Source organism: Hibiscus syriacus, unplaced genomic scaffold (assembly GCF_006381635.1).
Source record: "Hibiscus syriacus cultivar Baekdansim isolate YM2019G1 unplaced genomic scaffold, ASM638163v2 tig00110332_pilon, whole genome shotgun sequence".
NCBI classification, from domain to species: Eukaryota; Viridiplantae; Streptophyta; class Magnoliopsida; order Malvales; family Malvaceae; genus Hibiscus; species Hibiscus syriacus.
In genome coordinates, this window is record NW_024062688.1 from 1,972,956 (window position 1) to 1,995,938 (window position 22,983).

General features: G+C 31.6%; 2 protein-coding genes across 3 annotated transcripts; both read left to right on the top strand.

Moving 5' to 3' along the window:
* Positions 1 to 8,712: 8,712 nt before the first annotated feature.
* On the top strand, positions 8,713 to 22,102 carry LOC120119381 (major pollen allergen Aln g 1-like). 2 transcript variants are annotated; one of them, XM_039139187.1, is made up of 4 exons: positions 8,713 to 8,969; positions 9,049 to 9,340; positions 10,985 to 10,990; positions 22,093 to 22,102. In XM_039139187.1, exons 1-3 carry the CDS (start codon positions 8,789 to 8,791, stop codon positions 10,986 to 10,988), a joined length of 477 nt encoding a protein of 158 aa, XP_038995118.1. In that variant the 5' UTR covers positions 8,713 to 8,788; the 3' UTR covers positions 10,989 to 10,990; positions 22,093 to 22,102. The 2 variants fall into 2 exon arrangements, with proteins under 2 accessions (XP_038995118.1, XP_038995116.1); XM_039139185.1 differs by lacking the exons at positions 10,985 to 10,990; positions 22,093 to 22,102 and having other exon boundaries at positions 9,049 to 9,519.
* On the top strand, positions 14,008 to 16,896 carry LOC120119380. The gene is made up of 6 exons (XM_039139184.1): positions 14,008 to 14,495; positions 14,924 to 15,150; positions 15,540 to 15,828; positions 15,904 to 15,989; positions 16,090 to 16,181; positions 16,266 to 16,896. The coding sequence occupies exons 1-6, from the start codon at positions 14,169 to 14,171 to the stop codon at positions 16,520 to 16,522; spliced, it is 1,278 nt and encodes a 425-aa protein (XP_038995115.1). The 5' UTR covers positions 14,008 to 14,168; the 3' UTR covers positions 16,523 to 16,896.
* Positions 22,103 to 22,983: the final 881 nt, after the last annotated feature.

Genomic DNA, 22,983 nt, shown 5'->3' on the forward strand with positions numbered 1-22,983 from the left:
ATGATCACATTGTATTTCTCCAAGAAAATAAGAATGATAATGAAATGATAAAAGATGGTCCAATCAACTTTCATCAGGCCATGAAAAGTAATAACTCTTAAAAGTGGATTGATATCATGTAATCAAAGAGTATAAATCTATAGACAATAAAGTTTAAGAACTTGTTTCATTACTTAAAAGTGTGAAACCAATTTATTGTAAATGGATATTTAAAATCAAAAGGGATGTAAATGATAATGTGAAAAGGTATAAGACAAATATTTTAGCTAAAATATATATTCAAAAGGAAGACATTATCTTTATAAAGACTTTCTCCATAGTAGCATCAAAAGACTCTTTTAAAAATATCATGAAACTTGTTGCTCATTTTCATCTTGAGTTACATTAGATGTATTTTAAGATTTTATTTCTCAATGACAACATTGAAGAAACAATCTATATTGTGTAATAAAAAAACTTTGAGTCGAGACCCAAATAACATAGTTTACAAATTAACTAAATTTATTTATAAATTTAAGCAAATTTGTTGTCCATGATACCAAAAATTTCATTAAGTAGTTGTCTAACATGATTTTGAGATGAATATTGTTGATCATTTGTGTATCACAAGTTTAATGAGAGTAAGTATATATTTTTTAGTTTTATATGTCAATAACATTTTACTTGCAATTAATGATGTAAGTTTATTACATAAAATGAAGAGATATTTATCTAACCATTTAAAGATAAATGATCTTAGATTATCTATTTTCTTTCATGAATCTAGATACATTGAGATTGATCTTAAGCTATTATTTGATTGTCACAAAAAATAAATTTATATCTATGTTCAACTTATTTGATTGTCCAAAAGTTTGACATGCAAAATATTACATCATATGTCACCCATGTTTATGAAGGAGATAATTTTTTACTCAAATGATTTAAAATTGATCTTGAAATTCAGAAAATGTAAGAGATTCCTCACACATAAGTTGTTGAGAGCCTAATCTATGTTCAAGTATGTACGTGTCTGGTTATTGTAAATATTTTTGGATATTAGGTAGATACTCAAGCAACCCTAATATGAATCATTGGATATCAACCAAGAGGATTATGATATATATTCAAAGAACAAAAGATCACATGCTCACTTATAAGAGATTATATTATTTGAAGGTTTTTGGGTATTCTAGTTATGATTATAAGAAAATCTACACCAGGCTATATTTATGCTAGCCGGAGGAGCTATATTATGAAAAATTGTCAAATAAGCACTTGTAGCTTATTGCACTAAAACAGTAAAGTTTGTAACATGTTAATAGGCATCAAACAATGGAATAAGACGACATAAGTTTATCATTAGGTTACGTATTTTGAAAAATATAAAAAAAACACTTAAATTATTTTATGAGAATAAATATGAAGTACTGTATTACAACAATAATAAGAGCTCATATAAATCAAAACATATTAACATAAAGTTTCAAGTTGTGAAAGAGAAAGTGAAAATGAACAAATGTCCATAGAATACATCAGGACAATATATTCGCTCACAAAAAAAGGTTTAACACTTAGGGTGCGTTTGATTCACGGAATGTAAGATTATCAGTGGGAATATAAGATTACCAGGGAATATGATTACTGAGAATGTTGTATTTTGTGTTTGGTTGGCTTAGCAGGAATGTAAGATTACCGTGTTTGGTTAAAGGAATAAAAGATTATTGAAATGTATATTTAACCAAATTGTCCTTATTATATATTTGTTTTTAACAAGTTGGAAAATATTTATATATTTTCTTTTAAAAAAATTAAATTCATAAAATTTATATAATTTTTTTTACAAAATTGAAAATAGAAAAATGTTTAATGAAAGGGTAAAATTTTATTTTAACCCCTGAACTTCATATAAAATTTTAATTATAGACTTTTTTTGTAAATCTAAAATAGTTTAAGGATAAATTTATAATTTAACCTTCGTAGAATTTTTATTATTCAATGACAGAAGAATGATATTTTTGAAAAAAAAATAAAAATTCAAGGGCATTTTAGTCCAAAACGCCGGTAATCCAACAATACCTAAGGAAATGGAGGTAATTACATTCCCGGTAATATACCCCAAAAAATCCACTATTGGTAATATTACATTACTGAAAATGGGATTCCCGGGCTAACCAAACGGGGGAATGTAGATTTCATTCTCATGAGAATCCCAAATTTCCCCATCCAAACGCCCCCTTAAGATCTTTCATGAACGTATTATTAATATGGGTGTTATATCATTTGATGATATCATTTTTTGAGTGAAATTTTATATTTTATTTGTTTATGTTTGTTTTTCATACATTCACGTATTTGTTTTTTATTAGAAATAAAATATTCAATTTATTCACTTTCTTTGATCGTTTAGATACTAACATCACATGTGTTCAAATATGACCAACTAAAAATAAATATATTTAATTTAGATTACATGTAATTTTCATGTTATGTTTCATAATTGATTTATTTTATTTATTTATATGATTTTGGATCGATCTAATCATAACTGACATGATAAATACTGTTTTTATCCAAAGGATATGACTTTACAATTAGCCATAGGACATTAGTATATCCATTGATACAAAATTAATTTTTCTTGCCGACTTTGTAGTTCTAGATTACGAAATTGATTCTGACATGTTTTACTTTTAGGGCGACTATTTTTAGCAATTCAAACCGATTTTGAAAAATGTGAGCTTAAAATGTAGGTCCATCTTTGGAGTCGTGGGATTAGCCTCATCTCTTTGATGACGAATCCGTCCTGAACCGGTATTATGGACAGAATCATCCTATAAAATAATATTTTTTTATTAAATTTTATATAAAAACATTGAAAATAAAATAACAATTTAAATATTTTATTTTCGAAAATAATGATAATCGTACAATTATTTTAAAATTAAAATGTTTTTCAATATAAATATTAAATCGATATCGGATCCATAAAGTCAGACTTTTTTGTTTGAATAAAAAATTTAAAGCACTTGAGAATGTATTAGATAGTCAATCCTGCGCTATATCGTTTTCTAGAATGCTCATCTGAAACAAAATTGTTAGTCAAATAAACTTATACGAATTTGAAAATGATGTCGTAATTTGACACTTAATAGATTAAATTATATTGGTGATTATCTAATTATAGTTTATTTTTATTTTGATCATTATTTTTAAATTCTTATCAATTATCTAATTATAGTATTTTTTATTTTGACTATCATTTTTGAATTCTTAGGTCACACAACTATTTAAATACATTTAGTCAAACTACTTGTTGTTAATATTTAACGAAAATACTGACGTGACAATTAATAAAAATCTATATAATTATATATTTAGTCCTTATTACTTCAAAATCTATCAAATTGATTAAAATACGACAACACATGTAACAACCTCTACCGCTACACCAACACTAGTTTTTGGTTTAAATATTTTTTAATTGAAGAACTTTTTTAATTTAATTCATATTTAATTTAAATATTTTCCCCCAATCAGATGACATGTAGCAGCCTCAACTACATCATCATTGGTTTTTGGTTTAATATTTACAACATATCTTATATGATAATGAAGGCCAGAAAAAATGAAAATATTTAATATATTCTGACTATATTCGAATATATAAATAAATAAAAAGGTAAACCAATTATTTTATATCAGTTGGGTAGGTTCAGCGATTTCTTACCATAAACTCGATCCAGCCCCATTTCGACCCAATTTAAATATATTAATATTTTAAAATAGTTAAAATAATACATTTATAATTATTTTTTATAATTTAAATGATAAAAATAATATATTTTTACCTTAAACCCAATTTGATTCAAATATATATATATAAGGGTAAATTAATATTTTATACCGAGTCAAGTCGATATTTCTTACTCGATCCCGCCCCCACCCCGATCGTGAAATTTAAAAAAATGACTCAATGATAACAATTTAATACAAAACCAACTGACTTTGACCCAACCCCATCCAATAGGGGAGATTTTCTTTTAAAATTTTAGGTTTGGGGTAGGGTAGGAAGGGTTGGGTTTAAGATAAAAAATTACTGACCCGACTTAGTATAAAATATTAAATTTCCTTTTTATATGTATATTCGTATCAGAATGGGTCTAAGGTAAAATATATTACTTTTATCATTTAAATTATAATAAATAATTATAAATGTGCAATTTTAACTATTTTTAAATATTAATATATTCGAATCAGGTCGGATCAAGACGAGGCCGGATTCAAGGTAAGAAATCATCGAGCGACCCAACCTAGTATAAAACCATTAGTTTACCCTCTTATATATATATATATATATATATATATATATATATATATATATATACGAATTTGGTCGGTATAAATATATTATTTTTGTTTTCATTTTTTCTGGCCCTCATCATATATATATATATATATATATATATATATATATATAATGTTGTAAATATTAAACAAAAAAAAAACTAGTGTTGGTGCAATGGTTGAGGTTATTGCTTTTCCTCCTTGAAGACCCATGTTAAACTCCCCCACAAAACCTTTTTGATTCACTTTATTTTCTTTTCTTTTCATCGAGAGATACCATGTGTCACTATCTAATTGGTAGAAAAATATTTAAATTAAATATAAATTAAATTAAAAACCCCTCCAATAATATTGTGACATGTGTTGTCATATTATTAGGCAATTAAATATATTAAATTAATTTAAAATTATGACCAATTTGATAGATTCTGTAAGTAATAAGCATTAAATTTATAATTATGCAAATTTTATTAACGATCACGTCAGCACTTCCGTTAAATGTTAACGACAAGTGGCCCGATTGAACGCATTAAATAGTTTAGTGGCCTGATTGAACGTATTTACCACGTGTCACTATATGATTGGCAGAACAATATTTAAAATAAATATAAATTAAATTAAAAATCCCCTCCAATAATATTGTGACACATGTTGTCATATTATTAGGCGATTAAATATATTGAATTAATTTAAAATTATGACCAATTTTATATATTGTGTAAGTAATAAGGACTAAATGTATAATAATACAAATTTTATTAACGACCATGTCAGCACTTCCGTTAAATGTTAACGACAAGTGGCCTGATTGAACACATTTAGATAATTTAGTGACCCGATTGACAAGAATTAAAAACTAGTGGTCAAAATAAAAAAAGATTATAGTTGGATGGTTACTGGTATAGTTTACCGGCCACATCAGCACTTCCGTTAAATGTTAAATGTTAACGACAAGTGGCATGATTGAACGCATTTAAATAGTTTAGTGACTTGATTGAACGCATTTACCACATGTCACTATCTAATTGGCGGAAAATATTTAAATTAAATTAAAACGCCCTCCAATAATATTCTGACACGTGTTTTCATATTATTAAGCGATTAAATATATTTAATTAATTTAAAATTATGACCAATTTGATAGAATGAGTAAGTAATGAGGACTAAATGTATAATTATACAAATTTTATTAACAACCACGTCAGTACTTTCGTTAAATGTTATCGACAAGTGGCATGATTGAACACTTTTAAATAGTTTAGTGACCTGATTGACAATAATAAAAAAATAGTCAAAATAAAAAAATGATTATAGTTGGATAGTTACTGGTGTAGTTTACCGGCCACATCAACACTTCCGTTAAATATTAATTGCAAATGACATGATTGAACATATTTAAATAGTTTAGTGACATGGTTGACAAGAATTTAAAAATGATAATAAAAAAAGGAGATATAGTTGGGTAGTCACTGGTATAATTTACCTTACTTAATATTATATATTAAATATTATCTATTCGATAACGCTTTGAGCAACCTACTTGCTCAAAGTCAACGAGTAAGGTCAAAGTCAAAGGTCAGACCGATTAACGTTCAATTAGTTAGGTCAAAGTCAGCGGGTTGGGTTAAAGTCAACGGGTCGGATCATGTTGACTCAGATCGGATCAAATAGACCCAGTTAAGACCGGGTTGGCCAGTTCAGACCGGTCCAAACCGATTGTACCGGTTCTAGAAGAAACAAAAGATGGGGGACAAGCCCCACGCGCACGCGACGACGCGTGACGACAGTGATGGGTCGAGGACGACTGCGTTCAAACACTCACCAATTACAATCAATATTTAGCCAAAACCATGCCAAAATAGGAAAATATTAACCAAACTATAAACTCGAGCTTACCCACGCTGATGACAAAGAATGCGGCGGCGACAGAGTGACCCAAAGGCTGGGTTTGGAGCGGACGACGATAATGAGTCTATTGGGCGCGCCGGTGAGGCGACACGATCGTCGGATTGGTCGGAATCGAAGGAAATCCGAACAGAGAGTTTGGGTTTTCGGTGAGTTTTCCACAGTGAACGACGATCGATCTCGGTGATGGGTAAGAAGGCTTTTGGTTGGGGCAAGGTGGCAGTTCGGATGGAGGTGGCAACAACGGCTATGGAGGTCGGACGACGGCAGATTTGATGAAGGTCAACGGGGAAAAGGGGAGAAATTAGGTTTTGGGGATTTGGGGGAAAATTTTGGGAATTCGGGATTTCATCGAGAGGGGGTTTATTTTTCTCTGACCAGAAAATTGTAAATTCAAGGTTAAGTCATTGAATTTTTCATAGGTTCCAAAACCGAACTGCAACTTTTAAAAATTTACAATTTGGTCCTCAATTATTCCCTTGTTACGACTTTAATTCGGTACTTTTAAATTAATAAAATCTAACCTCTAAATTAGGATGTGAGATTGATAAATAATATATTAAGTATATATTAAATATTATCTATTCAATTGCGGTTGCAGCAGCCTATTTGCTTTCTAGATATAGTCCAATCTTTCCTAATGTATTTGTCTGTATTTATATTTTATTTTATGTTTCTTTTCCCACTTACGAGTTGTGACGACTACTTTGTAAGCCAAAAATGTGTTTTCTAGTGACAATTATGCTTATAGTTAAAAAATGATTAGAAAATACATAAACGGAATAAATTCAGATTTAATTTAAAATAGATATATATTAATAAAACTTATTTAATAGATTTAATGTTAGAGAGAGTGTTTTTAATGTTAGAAGTGTTGGATTCAAACCGTTGTGTTTACAGATGTGTATGTATTATCTATGATTAAATTTTTTTTTAAATAGATATCATCTTTAAATATTATAAATTATTTAAAAACATAGATATACATAAAAAAGAATAATAATTTAATGGGATGAAAAAGCGAACATTGCAAGTTGAGCACTAACATATTGGATATATAAACTAGTTGGTGAATCACTTAATATTTAATAATAGATCAAATATTTAAATTTTAAAGAGATACATTAGAAGGAAAAGAATTTAATCATCTTAAATTCCTATAAGGCATTTATTTTCTTGATAAAACGGAAAAATTAAAAAAATGTATAATTTGAGAAAAAATATAATCAATTATATAAAAATTAGAAGAAAACTAATAGCAATATTGGATATAAATCCAATTAAAAAATTGAAATAAATTAAGTCATGAATGGGCCTCTTATAAAAAAAAGTCATGAATGGGCCCATTTAATAAGAAATACTGAGATGCCATTTTTGACCAATACTAATTCAATGAAAAGTAATAGTAACATGTTACCAAAATAAATGTGTATATTATATTATATTATATTATTATATTATATTATATTATATTATATTATATTATATTATATTATATTATATTATATTATATTATATTATATTATATTATATTATATTATATTATATTATTCTTTTCCCACTTACGAGTCATGACAATTACTTTTGTAAACCAAAAATGTGTGAAATATAAATTTATCAGCTACCATATTACTATTGCGTTGCACATGCTAATATTTTATGGACCGTTAATTTCGACATAGCTCATGATCGCCTCTTGAATGAGAATGATCGCATTTTGGTTATCAGGCTGTATTATTAACCGTCTGAAATCGAGATCTCATGTCAATTGCATACCAATATAAATTTCCTATAATTCAGCCTCTAATATCGAACATATCCCAATAAACCTTGTAAAGTTTGTTTTCCACATGTCTGTATGATCACGAAACACTTCTCCCAACGACGCTCGGCCATCCATTTCCACTCTAGCACTATCAATATTAACCTTTAACTAGTCATAAAAGTTCATTTACACTGTTTAATATCTAAAATGGATAACTAGTTGGTGATTCAAGTTTAGCATTTCCAGTTGAGATCTTTGATCTTTGATTAGTCGGTGAATTACTTAATAATATTTAAATAGATAAATTATAAGAATAATACATCAAATATTTAAATTTTAAAGAGATGCATTATAAAAAATAATTTAATCATCTTAAATTCTTACAAGACATTTATTTTCTTGATAAAACGAAAATTAAAAAGAAAATTTTTTATTCTATAAAATAACTATAATCAATATTATAAAAATTCGAGAAAGAAAACTAATAACAATATTGGATATACATCCAATTAAAGATTAAAATAAAATAAGTCGTCAATGGGACATTTACTAAGAAATGGTACTAGGATGCCATTTTTGACCAAAGCAAAATCAATGAAAAATAATAGTAACAATATTGGAAATAAATGCAAATAAAAATTGAAATAAATATAGTTCCCATTTCCCAAGCTTGAAGACGAGCCTATAAATAGCATGTTTAGTTGTGATATCTTCCCACAGCTCAATCGTCCAACTTGTCTCTTGTTTTTAGCTAAAAAAAAGACCCTTCAAACTCGCAATTAATTTAGAAGAATGGGTGTTGTGAGTTATGAGTTTGAGACTACCTCTCCAATCTCCGCAGCCAGGCTTTTCAAAGCCATTACTTTTGAAGCCGACAAGCTTTTCCCCAAGGCTGCCCCTCATGCAGTCAAGAGTGTTGAACTCCAGGGTAATGGTGGCCCTGGAACTCTTGTCAAGATCAACTTTGCTGAAGGTTACTTGTTTAATTCTCACTTTGATTTTTCGAATTATGTGTTGGATGTGAATAAACTTAACTTTATTTGCATATATAGGCGTTCCATTCCAGTATGTGAAGCACCATATTGATGCAGTTGACAAAGCCAATTTGACCTACAGTTACAGTGTGATCGAAGGTGGGCCTTTGGGAGACAAGCTTGAGAAAATCTCTTTCGACAACAAGTTGGCAGCTGCAGGTGAAGGGACCCTTGTCAAGAGCTCAATGAAGTTCTTCACCATTGGTGATTCCACCTTCACCGAAGATGAAATTAAGGAACAAATTCAAAGAATGGATGGAGTTTACAAGGCTGTTGAAGCTTACCTCTTGGCTAACCCCGATGTCTGCAACTAAGATTCTCATGTTTTCTTTTTCTTCTTCAAATTACCAATACTGTCTTTGCTATTTCCAATAACGGTGGCATGCTATGGTCACCGGGGTTTCCTCATCCTTATTTCCATTATACTTAATCACTTCGAGTTGTATCATCTTTCATCAAATAAAATAAACACATAAAATTGCAAATGAATTGGGTTCTACCTGCCTACAATGTTGAGATATATATTGGAAAAAAAAAAGACTTTTCTTCATGAAATCTTTTGCTTTAAACTAGGACTGTTTCACACGAAATTCCAAGACATGAACCTAAAGTGGTGAGAGACCCGGTCCATAACTATATTCATTCTATATTACCATAAATATGCACACACTCAAGTGGATGTAAATAATTAGTCCATAACTATATCCGTATATGGAATACTCACCCCTATTGCAAAACCATAACTATATCCATAGTATATCGTTTGCCCGCCCTCTTTTTCCTGTCTTTCCAGGCAAGGAAGCAAGGCAGCGGCTGCTACGGATGAGGGAAAGCTTCTTCTTCTTTCTCTTTCTCGATGGTAATTGAATAGCTCTCACCACTATTACAAAATCATGCACTCTTTAAACATTTAAGAATTAGTGTCACAGCCCAAATTTTTAGGAAAATTTGAATTTAAATAAAAGAATTAATTTGGGTAAAATTTAGGGATTATATTGTAAAATATTAAACCTAGCAGACCATTTTAGGAAGTTTTAGAGAATTTGGGGACCAGAGTATGAATTTTCCCATTTTTATTACCGGATAAACCCTATTCCCCCAAAACACCAAATCCCTAATCCCCAAATTATCACTCATTTACTGGCCAAATATGCCGCCATCCGACTACCCCAGCCCGAGCCACGACCACCGAAATACTCACCGTCGAACGGTGATCAAAACCCAACCCCAACTTCATCGAGAAACGACGCTATTCCCCGTGAATTGGCCATCAAAAAGTCGTTGAAAGCCATCGTCGCCGAGGGTATCTTCACTGATGATTCCGACAGCGTCCGACGTTGTTTCATCTCACCACCACCTTCACTGCATTCACCGTTGTCGTGCGAACAAAACCCGATTGGTTTTATTCACCGGTGACGCGCCGTTGCCAATCGCCGGCGTGGGTAAGTTACCAATCGATTTTTAGTAATTTTGGCTTGGTTTGAGCATATTATTGGATTAAATTTGGGTGAATTTGAGTTCATTGTTGTTTTGGGAAAATTCTGCAGGTGAAATGGGTCCCGGATACCGCCACGCGCCGGTAGTGTGCGTGGGGGTCTTCGGCTGGTCTAAGAAAATTCTAGAAACAGGTTCGGGAAGAGCTAACTCGCCTGCTTGACCCGTTGACTTAGGTCAGAGTTGACCGTTGATTTTAACCGGTCAGACCATTGATTTTAACCGGTCAGACCATTGATTTTAACCGGTCAGACCATTGACTTTGACCAAAAAGCCAAATTTTTTGAAAAATCCTATTTTATGTTTATAACATCCTGAGCCCAATTTTGAAGTCGTTTTTGCCAAATTCTAACATGAAAGCCTCCAAATTGACTGTCAAACCCAAATATACTTATGTAATTAAATGTTTTAATTTCGAAAAAAATTAAAGTAAGACTTGGGACTGATTAATTGTTGTTATTTGAAAGTATACGAGACTTATCCGATCGCTCGCCAGCTTGACCCAACTCTTCTTGATCCGTTAGGCCACGGGAGCCAATAATCACTCGTATGAATCGTGAACTTTTTGAATACCCCGATTTAAAATATTACTTTGATATTAACTTTGATTTCTATAAATTAGGTTCGAGCACTGTAGTAGAGCGTGACGAGGCCGGTGCTCAGTATTTTTACTGTGTGCCCTATTTTACGAGGTGTGTTCCCTATGTGCTACCCGATTGTTTTATCCTATTTGATATATATGTTTTACTGAAATTTATGATTCAATGGATGATGATTCATGAACTATGATGGAATGATGCATGTTATTTGAATACTTGTTTTCACTAGACGATATGATTTTGCTGAATACGAATAATGGAAAATTCTGCTTGTCATGTGAACTATTTATGGAGATATTATCTGGGTAGGCTAGAGTATGAAGGTTTAGCTCTGATCAAGCTGGTAAATCCTTACGGACCTAAGACGACTCTTGGGTAGGCTTTCAGGCCCCAAGATACTCCCTTAGGTTGGCTCCTTATATTTAATGGGTATAAGGTAAGCCCTATGGATACGATTATGGGAAACTGCATATGGTGTACGGGAGGAGGGTATACTATATGATTTAATAACTTATGCTTTATCATGATTTCCATGATATTTACTTGATGGTTTTGCATACTATGTTTTTATTGCACTAATGGGACACACTAAGCCCTAGCTCACTTTTCAAATTGTTTCTCCCCTTCCAGATACTTGTGGATAGGCATCCGAATCAGGCACTTGGAGGATTGACACATTATAGAAGAACTTTTTGTTGTAATGTTTTTATCTTCTGAATTGCTTTTAATTATGTGGCATGTGCCTTTATTTTGACATGCTCATTTTATTATGATGATGTTTAATTACTTTTGCTACTAATACTTGTTTTACCATAATTCAGGTTTGTGACATGTTTGGTTTTACGTAATCATTTTTAGTTTTATATTTATGAGTTAAACTTTTATCGTTATTTATTATACTTTTATAAATGTCATTTGTAATATGGTTTTAAATTATCGAATAATGTTTTTGGAAAAATGTTTTAAGAATTTTTAATGTAATTTTCTAGACTTAGTCGAAACGTATAGGCTGGGTCTAGGGGGTTACATTTTATTGGTATCAAAGCTTTTGATTTTTAAACCTCGAATTGTAAATGGGTCCCACATAAAATTTTAAACTATTTTGAAAATGTTTTACAAAAGTTATGTAAGGCCATGTCACTCGTTTTTAAAAGTTAAATGTGTACAGTACTCTAGTGCCAATCTAACCTTAAGTCTACCTCATGTAGTGAATTAGAGATCCTTGTCGATGAGTGTCAGACAAGGTCATCAGCCTAGCCGTGAGTGAGGTCGACCTGCTAGATTTTCTGACCCGGTTGATGACACTGCTATAGACCCGCCACCTACACCCGAGATAGATATGTCAACTCTTGTCAGGGGAGCTCCCGACTCTAGTTCTGAGCTTACGATAGTGGTGCTTGATGAGACTTTCGGTAGGCAGTTTCTGCAACTGATTCAGGGTGCGGTTAAAGCTGTTGGAATTGTTCTTGAGGTTATGATTTCTCAAACCCTGAATACTAATAGGGTCAGGATTTTTGAGGTCCGATTGGAGGAGCTCCTACTGAAGCTGAAGATTGGCTACATGATACGGAAAGACGATGGATCAGTTGGGTTTGGACCAATCTAAGAGATATCTGGGAGAAATTGCGATGTTAGATGGGAATGCCCACACCTGGTGGGAATATGTAGTCAGTAGTGTCCCAGCCGATCGTTTGACTTGGGATTTCTTCAAAGAGCGCTTCAGGAAGCATTTTCTGGGGGAGCGTTACCTGGCTGAGAGACAACAACAATTCCAGGACTTGGTGCAGGGAGATATGTCAGTCTCTGAGTACGAGATGGAATTCTTGAAGCTGTTAACATATGGTATTAGTCTGATTCCAACTGAGAGAGAGATAGATGCTGCAAGTTTGCTCTCGGACTCAGATATGAGTTGCGTAGACATGTTGTGACCCAACAGGATGAGATATTTGATGTACTAGAGAGCATAGCGAAAGATGCTGAGGAGGTGAATGCCTTAGCTCCTGATAGAGATCGTGTTGATCGGGAGCGACCTAAGAAGTCTTCCGACCCTACTGATTCTTTTGCACGTCCTGGGAAGAGGACTCGTACTTCGGCCCCTCAAAAGAGCAATATCAATTCCAAGTCTGCAGCATCTCCACCCCCAGCTGTTAGTCGAGGTGGTTCTTCGAGTTTGCCTCAGGTGCCTATTTGTGATTATTGTGGTAATCGACACAAATGAGAATGTCGTAAGAAAATGGGTGTCTGCTACCATATTGAGGGCTATTTCAGAAAACTTAATTGTATATTGTTGCTCCATTGAAAGATTTTGAGCTTGAACCACGGAACTCGTAACCCATCAAATTATCAAATGGCTTGATAGAGTCGATTGGTAAGGTTGATTGGTGTTAAAACATGAAAGAAAACACCTTAGTAATACAATAAAACGACCATCAGTCACAATTGTGTATACGAAAGTCTATCACCACGATTTTTGTTTGGTGAAGAAAAATATATTTTAAAAATGGTAAACTGAAACTTTACCCTAAACTACTTTGAATTTATAAAAGGCCTATAATTAATATTTTATCTAAAATTAAGGGGTTAAAATAAAAATTAAACCTTTTTTAACGTACTAAATCATTAAATTAACGATATTCAATATTTTAGTGACTAAAACTTAATAAAATGATAATGTATTCAAAATTTAATATTTTTAATTTAATGAGTGAAAGTGTACAAATATAAAAAGTAAGTGATCATTCATGCAGTTTATCTGATTTAAAAATAAAAAACTATTTTAATAAATAATATTTTATGAAGTAAAAAAAATTATTCATCTCAAACTCAAACAACTAAAAATCCTAGTTTTTTTTCTTTATGTTTTTAATTTACTTCATCTCCTAATTCACTTTGAAGCCCTAGACATACTGACACCACTAACCTCTCCTACCCCACGACTGAGGGGGGGGGGGGGAAATCAGAAGCGCTTTTTTTTTTGTTCAACGGTGTTGTTTTTGTTTTAAAGTTCATTTCCTTAATCCTTTCCCCCTTTTTCCGTTCCGTACAATGTCGGTTTCTGGTGGTGTTTCGATCGCGAGAAGCAGACGCGGTGAGAATCGGTTTTACAATCCGCCGCCGATGAGGAAACAACAACAGCAACAGATGGCGATGAAGATGCAGCAGCGGGAAGAAAAGCCGTCGATTTCCAAGAGTTCGACGGAGAAGAGAACGGATCGCGAGGAATGCGCTCTGTCATATGCATCTTCATCGCCGTTGAATAATAGTAATAATAATAATAATAAGGATAATAAAAGGAATTATGACAATTCCTCGAATTTGGATCGGTTCTTGGAGTTTACGACTCCTGTGGTTCCGGTTCAATATTTTCCCAAGGTAACGAAGACAACCCTACTTTATCAATCACGGTTTGTTTCTTGTATTTTCTGCTTTTTGGTTCAATATTTAATTTCTGTGTTCCTTTGATTGATTAAAAACTACAGCCCTCTCCGTTTTTATGTTGATATTTTTCCTTTTTAAGGGTTATCCTAAGTTACTAATTAGCTGTAGTAGTGCCATTACGTAACCTTAATTTCTTATCAAGCAAAACCCAACAGAAAATTGAAGAAATTTGTATTATTATGTGTGGTAGAAAACGTTGTAAAGCTGAATTTTTTCTTGTAGCAACAGAAACCCGGACAAATAACAATTGTTGATTATTGATAAATATAAAATAGTGAATTGCTTTTCCCCAAATGGTTTGTTAAATATGAAGTTATTGATTAATCTTGTATTGATGAAATTTTATTTTGATTATCCTGTAGACAAGCAGCATTAGAGGATGGAGAGGGAAAGAGCAAGAGCTCAGACTGCAGTCTTCACCATATTTTGTGCTTGAGGATTTGTGGGAGTCTTTTAAGGAATGGAGTGCATATGGAGCTGGGGTTCCACTTTTGTTGAATGGAAGTGACTCTGTAATACAATACTATGTTCCTTACTTGTCTGGGATTCAACTGTATATAGACCCATTGAGACCCTCCACGAGACTGTGGTAAAGTTGTTCAGTTGTTAACTATAATCTATGTAATCATTTTAGTGCATTTCTTGACTTAGAAATTTTTTATGGCAGTCAACGGCTTTTGGATCCTTTTGTGGTTAAGTAAGAATCTGCAATTGGATTATTAGAGTAAGATTTATTGGCTTGTGAGTTGTGAAGCCATTCTCAAATTTGCTTGACAGTCGATATAATCTAGGTTGTGTTGTATTATTCCATTTTTTTGCTGATTTGCTTTAACTCTCTGTTGTATGGTCCATAATCTTAGTGAGATGAATAGAGGTTGAAGAGCAAAGTGATGAGTTCTCTTGAGCTGTAAATCATTAATTTTAATCCGTGCTTGAAGTGCTAGATTTATTGCTTCTTGTTGTGTTATTTCATTTCAGGAGGCCTGGTGAGGAGAGTGATACCGAGTCATCTAGGGACACAAGCAGTGACAGTAGCAACAGCGATTGTGGAATGGGAAGAAGAGCTAGCAATGTTTTCCAGATGGCTCGGAGTCAGCTGAAGGTTGCAGATTCGAATATCGAGAAATTGACAAGACTGTCAATTAGGAATAGATCCTTTGGGGGTTCATCAAGTGATGAAAATGATAGTTGTACTCCTGGTCAGCAGCTTATATTTGAATATTTAGAACATGATCAACCATTTAGTCGTGAGCCATTGTCTGATAAGGTTAATTCCATTGTCATTTGTTACATTATCATTTGTCAGTTATTTTGCTCTCTCTAATTACAATGCTTCCTGCAGATTGCAGTTCTGGCATCTCGATTTCCGTCACTAAAGACGTACAAGAGATGTGATCTTTCACCTTCAAGTTGGATTTCTGTGGCATGGTATGTATTGTTTTCTTTCTTGTAAAAGTTATTCAGATCTTGCTTATTGCTATTGTGATTTTAAACCCGATTATATCTGACGTTTTTTTCTTAAATGAAGGTATCCTATATATAGGATACCAATGGGACCAACTCTGCAAAATCTGGATGCCTGCTTTTTAACCTATCACTCTCTGTCTACACCGCCACCAGGTAGTCATCTCTTGTATGGTTGCTTATTTGTATTGTTTCCAGCAGACGCATTGTACAATGTTTTATTGATATATTTTGGAGCAGGTACAGGCATCACCCTGGATGGGTTCCCCTTTAATGTCTGGGAGTTTCATGGTGGTAACATGTCCTTAAAGATACCGTTACCAACATTTGGACTTTCTTTCTATAAGTTCAAAGTTTCATTTTGGAATCCTGATGAGGTTAATGAATCTCAAAAAGCTAATTCCCTCTTACGAGCTGCTGATAATTGGCTTCGGCTTTTGCAAGTGAATCATCCAGATTTCAGGTTTTTTGTTTACCACAATACATACAGGAGGTGAGCCAAGTACTAAAGCATCAACAAAATCTGCCACTTAACTCCAAGAAAATCCCCGTAACCCAGCAGACAACACTTCCAAACCATTGATGGTAGCTCATGCTCATAACTTGAAATTGCATGCAATATCTGTAGTTCTTCCTCATGGTTGCGACTATGATGCCCTATCATGCATCGATTATGGTAAAAAAAAAAGTGATATGGACGTGATATTTCATTTCATCTGGCAAGCTTCTAGTGATACTAATGGCCTTGAAGTGGTAGATGTCAATGGCTACGCCTACAATAAGTTTGTTTGATTTTGACAATGATCGAAGATAATATCTGTGATATTTGTATATAATTCTTGTCATTCTGAGTTCCACAATGTGTAACGGACTTCCCGTACTAACACATATATAGTTAAGACATGAAGTTTTAGTGCTTTTGATGCACACGACTGTATTCTTCACCACACTCGTATATATGTATATTAGTAGTTAAGGTTTATATGTCAAATCTTTGTCCCAGTCATTCTTGAGAAACGTTACGAGGAAGCTTGTGCGCATTTTCAAAAATATGCTTGAAGGCATCTATGGTGATGGTGAATCCCTCACTTCAAAGCATCAAAGTTGATGCAGATGGGTTATTGTCCTCCTAATAGATCACAATTGCTAATCTCGGATAATGGACTAATATTTTTAGCAAAGGATAATCTATTTGAATGGTCATTTATCTTTTATATTTGTATATTTTTGCTCACCAATTTCAAAAAAGTTAAGTTTTGGTTATTCACGTTATTATTATATAAGTTTTGGTCAATAGAATGTTGAATGTTGTTAATTTTATGATATGAAACGTTAGTAAAAAAAATTATCTTTAGGATAAACTATGTGTTTAATACATATACTATCAGTTTTGATTCATTTTAGTATATAAACTTTCATTATTTTTCAAAATGATACCTTACATTTAGTTTTGTTTCAATTTAGTGCTTCACCGTTAAATATTTAACGGATGGCCCTGTCGGTCGTCACATCCGTCGATCGATGAACACACTTTCTGGTATGTGCCTTTCCAATCTCCTAAACATGATTATGGCCTTTGTTTCACCGGAAAAACACCTTAATCTCCTCAAATCAATGATAGAATCTTTGATTTTTTTCATACTCGATCTCTATGATCTATTGTTCGATGGACCTGAAATTGAACTATATTGGTTGACTCGACATTCTCTCGTGGTCCACTATTCAAATTGCTCGTTCATCCATATGAGCTATGCTACGTCAATCCGTCCGTTAAGTTTTCAATGGTCTAATACTAAAATGAAACAAAAACTAAACGTTAGGTATAGTTTTGAAAATAAAAATAAAAAATTAGGTACTAAAACGGATCACAAATGATAGTTTAGGCAACAAACGTGTAATTTACCCTAATTTTTTCTTATAACTCGTATACTTTAGATAAAATATTAATTATTGACCTTTTTATAAACCCAAAGTAGTTATGGATAAATTTTCAATTTACCTTTCCTTAATATACTTTTCACCTATGTTAAAACTCAAGCTTTTCCACCATTTACTCCACATACACCGGTCTGTGCCTAGGCTTCTTGACGTTCGTCTTTCTCGTCGTAGATCAACTTTTAAGCACCATTCACGAACATACCTAACTCAACATATTCAACTCGTGCATCTTGTTCTCTTCTGTTATTTACTGAAGTTTGCCCCCTTATCCATTTGCCTCCAGGTCTGTTAGATTTCAAGGACATGATCTGATCTAATCAGAACAATTAGCAACAGAATGTTTTAGTTATTCCTCAAAATCTCTTAGGATCTCATGTATATCATATTAATCAAGAGAAAGACAATAGATAAATTATTTTAATTAGGTTGATTTGTCAATACTTTTATGTTATCTTTGATTGTCTTTTTAAAAGATAATCATCCTCTACAAATATCCACACACAACCACGTGACGAACAGTTCATTGGAATACTAATTCCAAATTGTTTCTCCTAAAAATGTTTAGTGGTTTTCCAAATGGATGAAACACTCCTTCTATTCTAAGGACGACTGAATAATCTAATAACTAAAAAAAACTGTATGCATATATCATCTATGCATACAAGTTAATCAGACTTAGGGTTAAGTCTATCTTTTTAAATTTAATTATTAGTTTTTTTAAGAAAATTAAAATAAATAATAATTGAAATCACACCCCTTATTTAATAAAAAATTCAAATTTTAACAAAATCCTACTTGAAGTTTTATTTAATATTATTTACTAATCAAATTAGAAAATAATAAATAAATAAAATATTTGCCACCATTAGACAAAAAATTTATCTTCTCTTAAATAAAATAAAATCTAAATAATAAATAATCCTTTATTTTATAATTTAAAATAATCTCATCGTCTTAAATTATATGGAGAGTGATAACTACAATTATTCTTATTTGTTTTTATTGTGTGATACTATATGTTAAGTTAACGTTGACGATAGATAAAATCATATTTAACCCTACAAGTGATTAGCGACCTCTAACAAGACATTATGATTACACAAGTTAAATGAAAAACTCATGACCCAAAATAACCTTATTATATCTCATGTTATTATCATTTTATCTCATGATATCTTGATAGAATACGAAGTATGAAAAACGTTAACTTTATATCGTTTTATCTTCAATTTCTAGATGTTCAATTGGACTGACTAAACAAATTATATTTATCTTCATCAATTTATTTGAGCACGACCAATTATTTCTCCCATCTCAATCAGCGAGAACCCTGAGATATTTCTTATGATCAGAGAGACAAATTACATCTTAACCACTAATACCTCACTATATAATTTTTGTCATATTGAAGTATAACATTTATAATCGTCTTATTAAAGACAATATTTGACTATGTCAAAACATAATAATTATCATGTTGAGAATTGTAGAAATTTCAAAACTAAGAATTTAATGATGTGAGTGTTAAAGATTAACATATGATATTGATTCATGCATTAATCTAAAAAAGAGTCGATCCAATATTTATTCTCAACAAATACATATAAATTTGATTTGTATCTCATCCACATATTCATCTTATGAATATTTATCGAACTTCATAGCAGTCTTATTTTATTATTGTTCCCACAATAATAATAGATTATGGACATTTAGAATAATTAATAATATTATTCAATGATATTAATGTACAATAAGCATGTAAATTATAATAATAATAATCAAAATATTATATTCATAAAATAGGCTTATGTCACTATTGCTAAACCAGGTCAACAACTTCCTCCAATGCCTTCAAATAAATTTAGAGTTTCGAATTTTTAAGCGGGAAGTCGGATTGTTATAGATTTAAATCAATTCGAATTCAGATTATTTTAAAATATCAATTTGAATAATTTTATATTAGTATCGTTTTAAGTTGGAATCAATTTAGATTCTGATTGAACAAGTTGAATAATGGGGAACTGGCAGGTTATGAAGATGGCAAAGCTGATGGTATGCATGGCGTGCCACATGTGGAGAATAAAGCAAACTAGAAAATTGTGGGTTCAAAGACAGATAGATCATAATAGTTGAATGTAGACAGCCAACCTAACAAATAAACTTTTGTCCGGTTGGAATTTAGGATCACCGTTAAATGGTCTGTGTCTGTGTTGCTTTTTTTGCCATGCAAGGTGTCACCAATACAAGGTATTATGGTGCAAAATCATGTTCCCTTTTGTGGACAAAATGTCACTCTCTGACACTTCACCCACCTTTCCACCACAACTACTAATTATAAAGGAAGTTATTTGCCTCTACTTCTTTCACACGATAAACAAGTTCAGGACTTTAAGAAATTAAGAAGAAATGGGAAGAGTTTTGATCTTCTCACTTTTTAGTGCCAAAGCACTTTACGACTTTAATAGTTTGAATATATGCCAAATATTTATTAAATTCTTATAAATTTTTTATTCCTTCTGATATTTAATCTTTTTTTTTATTTTATATTCATTCAGTTCAGTTATAAAAGTTCACAATTAATATCGACCGACAAAATTCATCTTAACAAATTATAAAATCAAATAGTCCAGAACGATTAAGTGAATAGCCAACTTTTCGTTAGCCCTAATTCTATCTAATGTTTGTGTTTATAAATATTACAACAAAAGTCGCAGCCAGAAATGAAAAAAAAATCAAACAATATATTTGTTGAATACTGTCTTTTAACAAAAATTAATTAATCCAAATTTTGAATCCGGAGGTTTATATTATTTTTTTCTGAAAAAAGAGATTTTTTTATCTGTTCATAAAGATCGAGTAGTTCTAATAAAAATAAGTTCCCAAAAAAGCAAATATGTAGATAAAAGAAAGAATTGTATATTTTATAAGATTTTTAAGCAAAAGGCTAGTCCAACTAAGCAATCATGCTTCAAAAGATATATTTTTGATTTGGAAAGCTTCCTTAGAGTTCCATAAAGTTAAAGGAAACGAAATATATATCTGGTAAAGTCTGATGGCAAAAGTGCTCAGATAACGCTAGAGGGAGTGTTTAATTCTCAAACTAACGTGCTCATCCGATTAATTTCTCAAATGAGGTATTTTCTACAGTAGATTTAGGATTTTTCGACGTCTTCAGGGTTGAATCAGATTTTTTTGACGTCTTGCTTTGGAGCTCCAGGTGGGTGTTGGATTGTTTTGAAAGAATTTGGCCTTTTTACACAAATATCACCTTAATATAAATTAATTACTTGTTAGACACTGTTTAAGAATATTTTACGGATCTAGCAAATTTTTAAATACTTTTTATAAAATTTTTATAAATTTTATATAAGTTTACTCAGTACATAATTCACCTAAAATATTAGTGGCACACCACTTAATGATGTTTCCATTGTAGTCCATTCTCTTTTCTTTTTACAATAATATTTTAACACCAAAAAGTATCGGTCAAAAATATACCGAACTTTAGTATAATGTATGATAAAATATATAAGTTTTTAGTTTTGTACAACTTAATATTAAATTTCAATTTAATTTAATATTTATAAATCATTAAATCGTTATTGTCGTGTTATTATTTTATGGGTGTCTAGAAAAAAAGAAAAAATATTTCAAAATTATATACAACTTAAATTTAAATTAAATAAAAAAATAGTTAACATATATTTACATATAATATATCGAGAAGTGTATTTTACACAAATTTATTGAAAAGAAAAGTGTCTTTTATCATGAATCTCGTACGTTGTAAGATCGAAGTTTATAAGTCCATCCTAAAAGATGTGTATGTCTTGTGTTATATTTTAAAATAATAATTTTAAAATATTGTATAATTAAATAAATTTATAAAATATTAAATTTTTTTATATTATTTAAAATGGTATTCTTAAAATTTTGCTAAATCTGTAAAATATTCTTAAACAGTGTCTAACAAGTAATTAGTTTATGTTAAGGTGATATTTGTGTAAAAAGGCCAAATTTTTTTCTTGATAACTTAAAGACGCCTGGATTTCCATAAACAATCCAACACCCTCAAGACGCCGAGAGATCTCAAATAAGACGCTTGAAGACGTCGGGAGATCCCAAGCAAGACGCCAAAAAAATCTGGTTCAACCCTGAAGACGTCGAGAGATCCCAAATATACTGTAGAAAACACCTCATTTGAGGAATTAATCGGATGAGCACATTAGTTTGGGAATTAAACACTCCCTGTAGCGTTATCTGGGTACTTTTGCCAAAGTCTGATAGCTTTTATAATACAAACACATACATGCATACATGCATATCATATGATTTTACCTTTATCTAGGCAAAATGACCCAAATAATACCAAATATATTTATAAAATATTCTCAAGTACATTATTCTGGCCATTTTACCTAAAGAGGCAAAATGACCCAAATAATGCATTTGGAAAATATTAATTCCCAAAATAATATACTCTACGAATTATTTTCCCATCAATGATGAAATTTACAGTATCACGACAAAATCTCCAAGATTATCTAGTGTCTTCAAGCCAACTACGAAGTTTTCATACTTAATGTTTTCAGTCCTCCCCACCTCATTTGTAATCACTTCATTTTTGAGTAATACATAGCATTTACTCAATTCTCTCTTCTTGTTCTTTGAGAGTCATCTCATTTCTAGTTCTTTGTATTTTCGCGTTTTTACTAAGTTTTCTTAATGTTTTCGGGCTTACTTAACAGCCAAACCATCTAAGAAGTGTTCCAAGACGACTAAGGTTGTGCGCTCCGGAATTAGAATCCCCAAGGGCTTGACAATATATTATCACGCATCCAACTTCAATCTTAAGTTGAACGAAGCAATGAGCATTGGTAATTCAAAATGTTCTAATTTTTAAAATGTCATTTTTACTCTTTGCATGTTTTATCATGACGTTTTACATTGATTTTTTTCTTGATTTAAGTTGTGGACAATAAAGATGTATGTCCACCCACTGCATTTCTTTCACAAT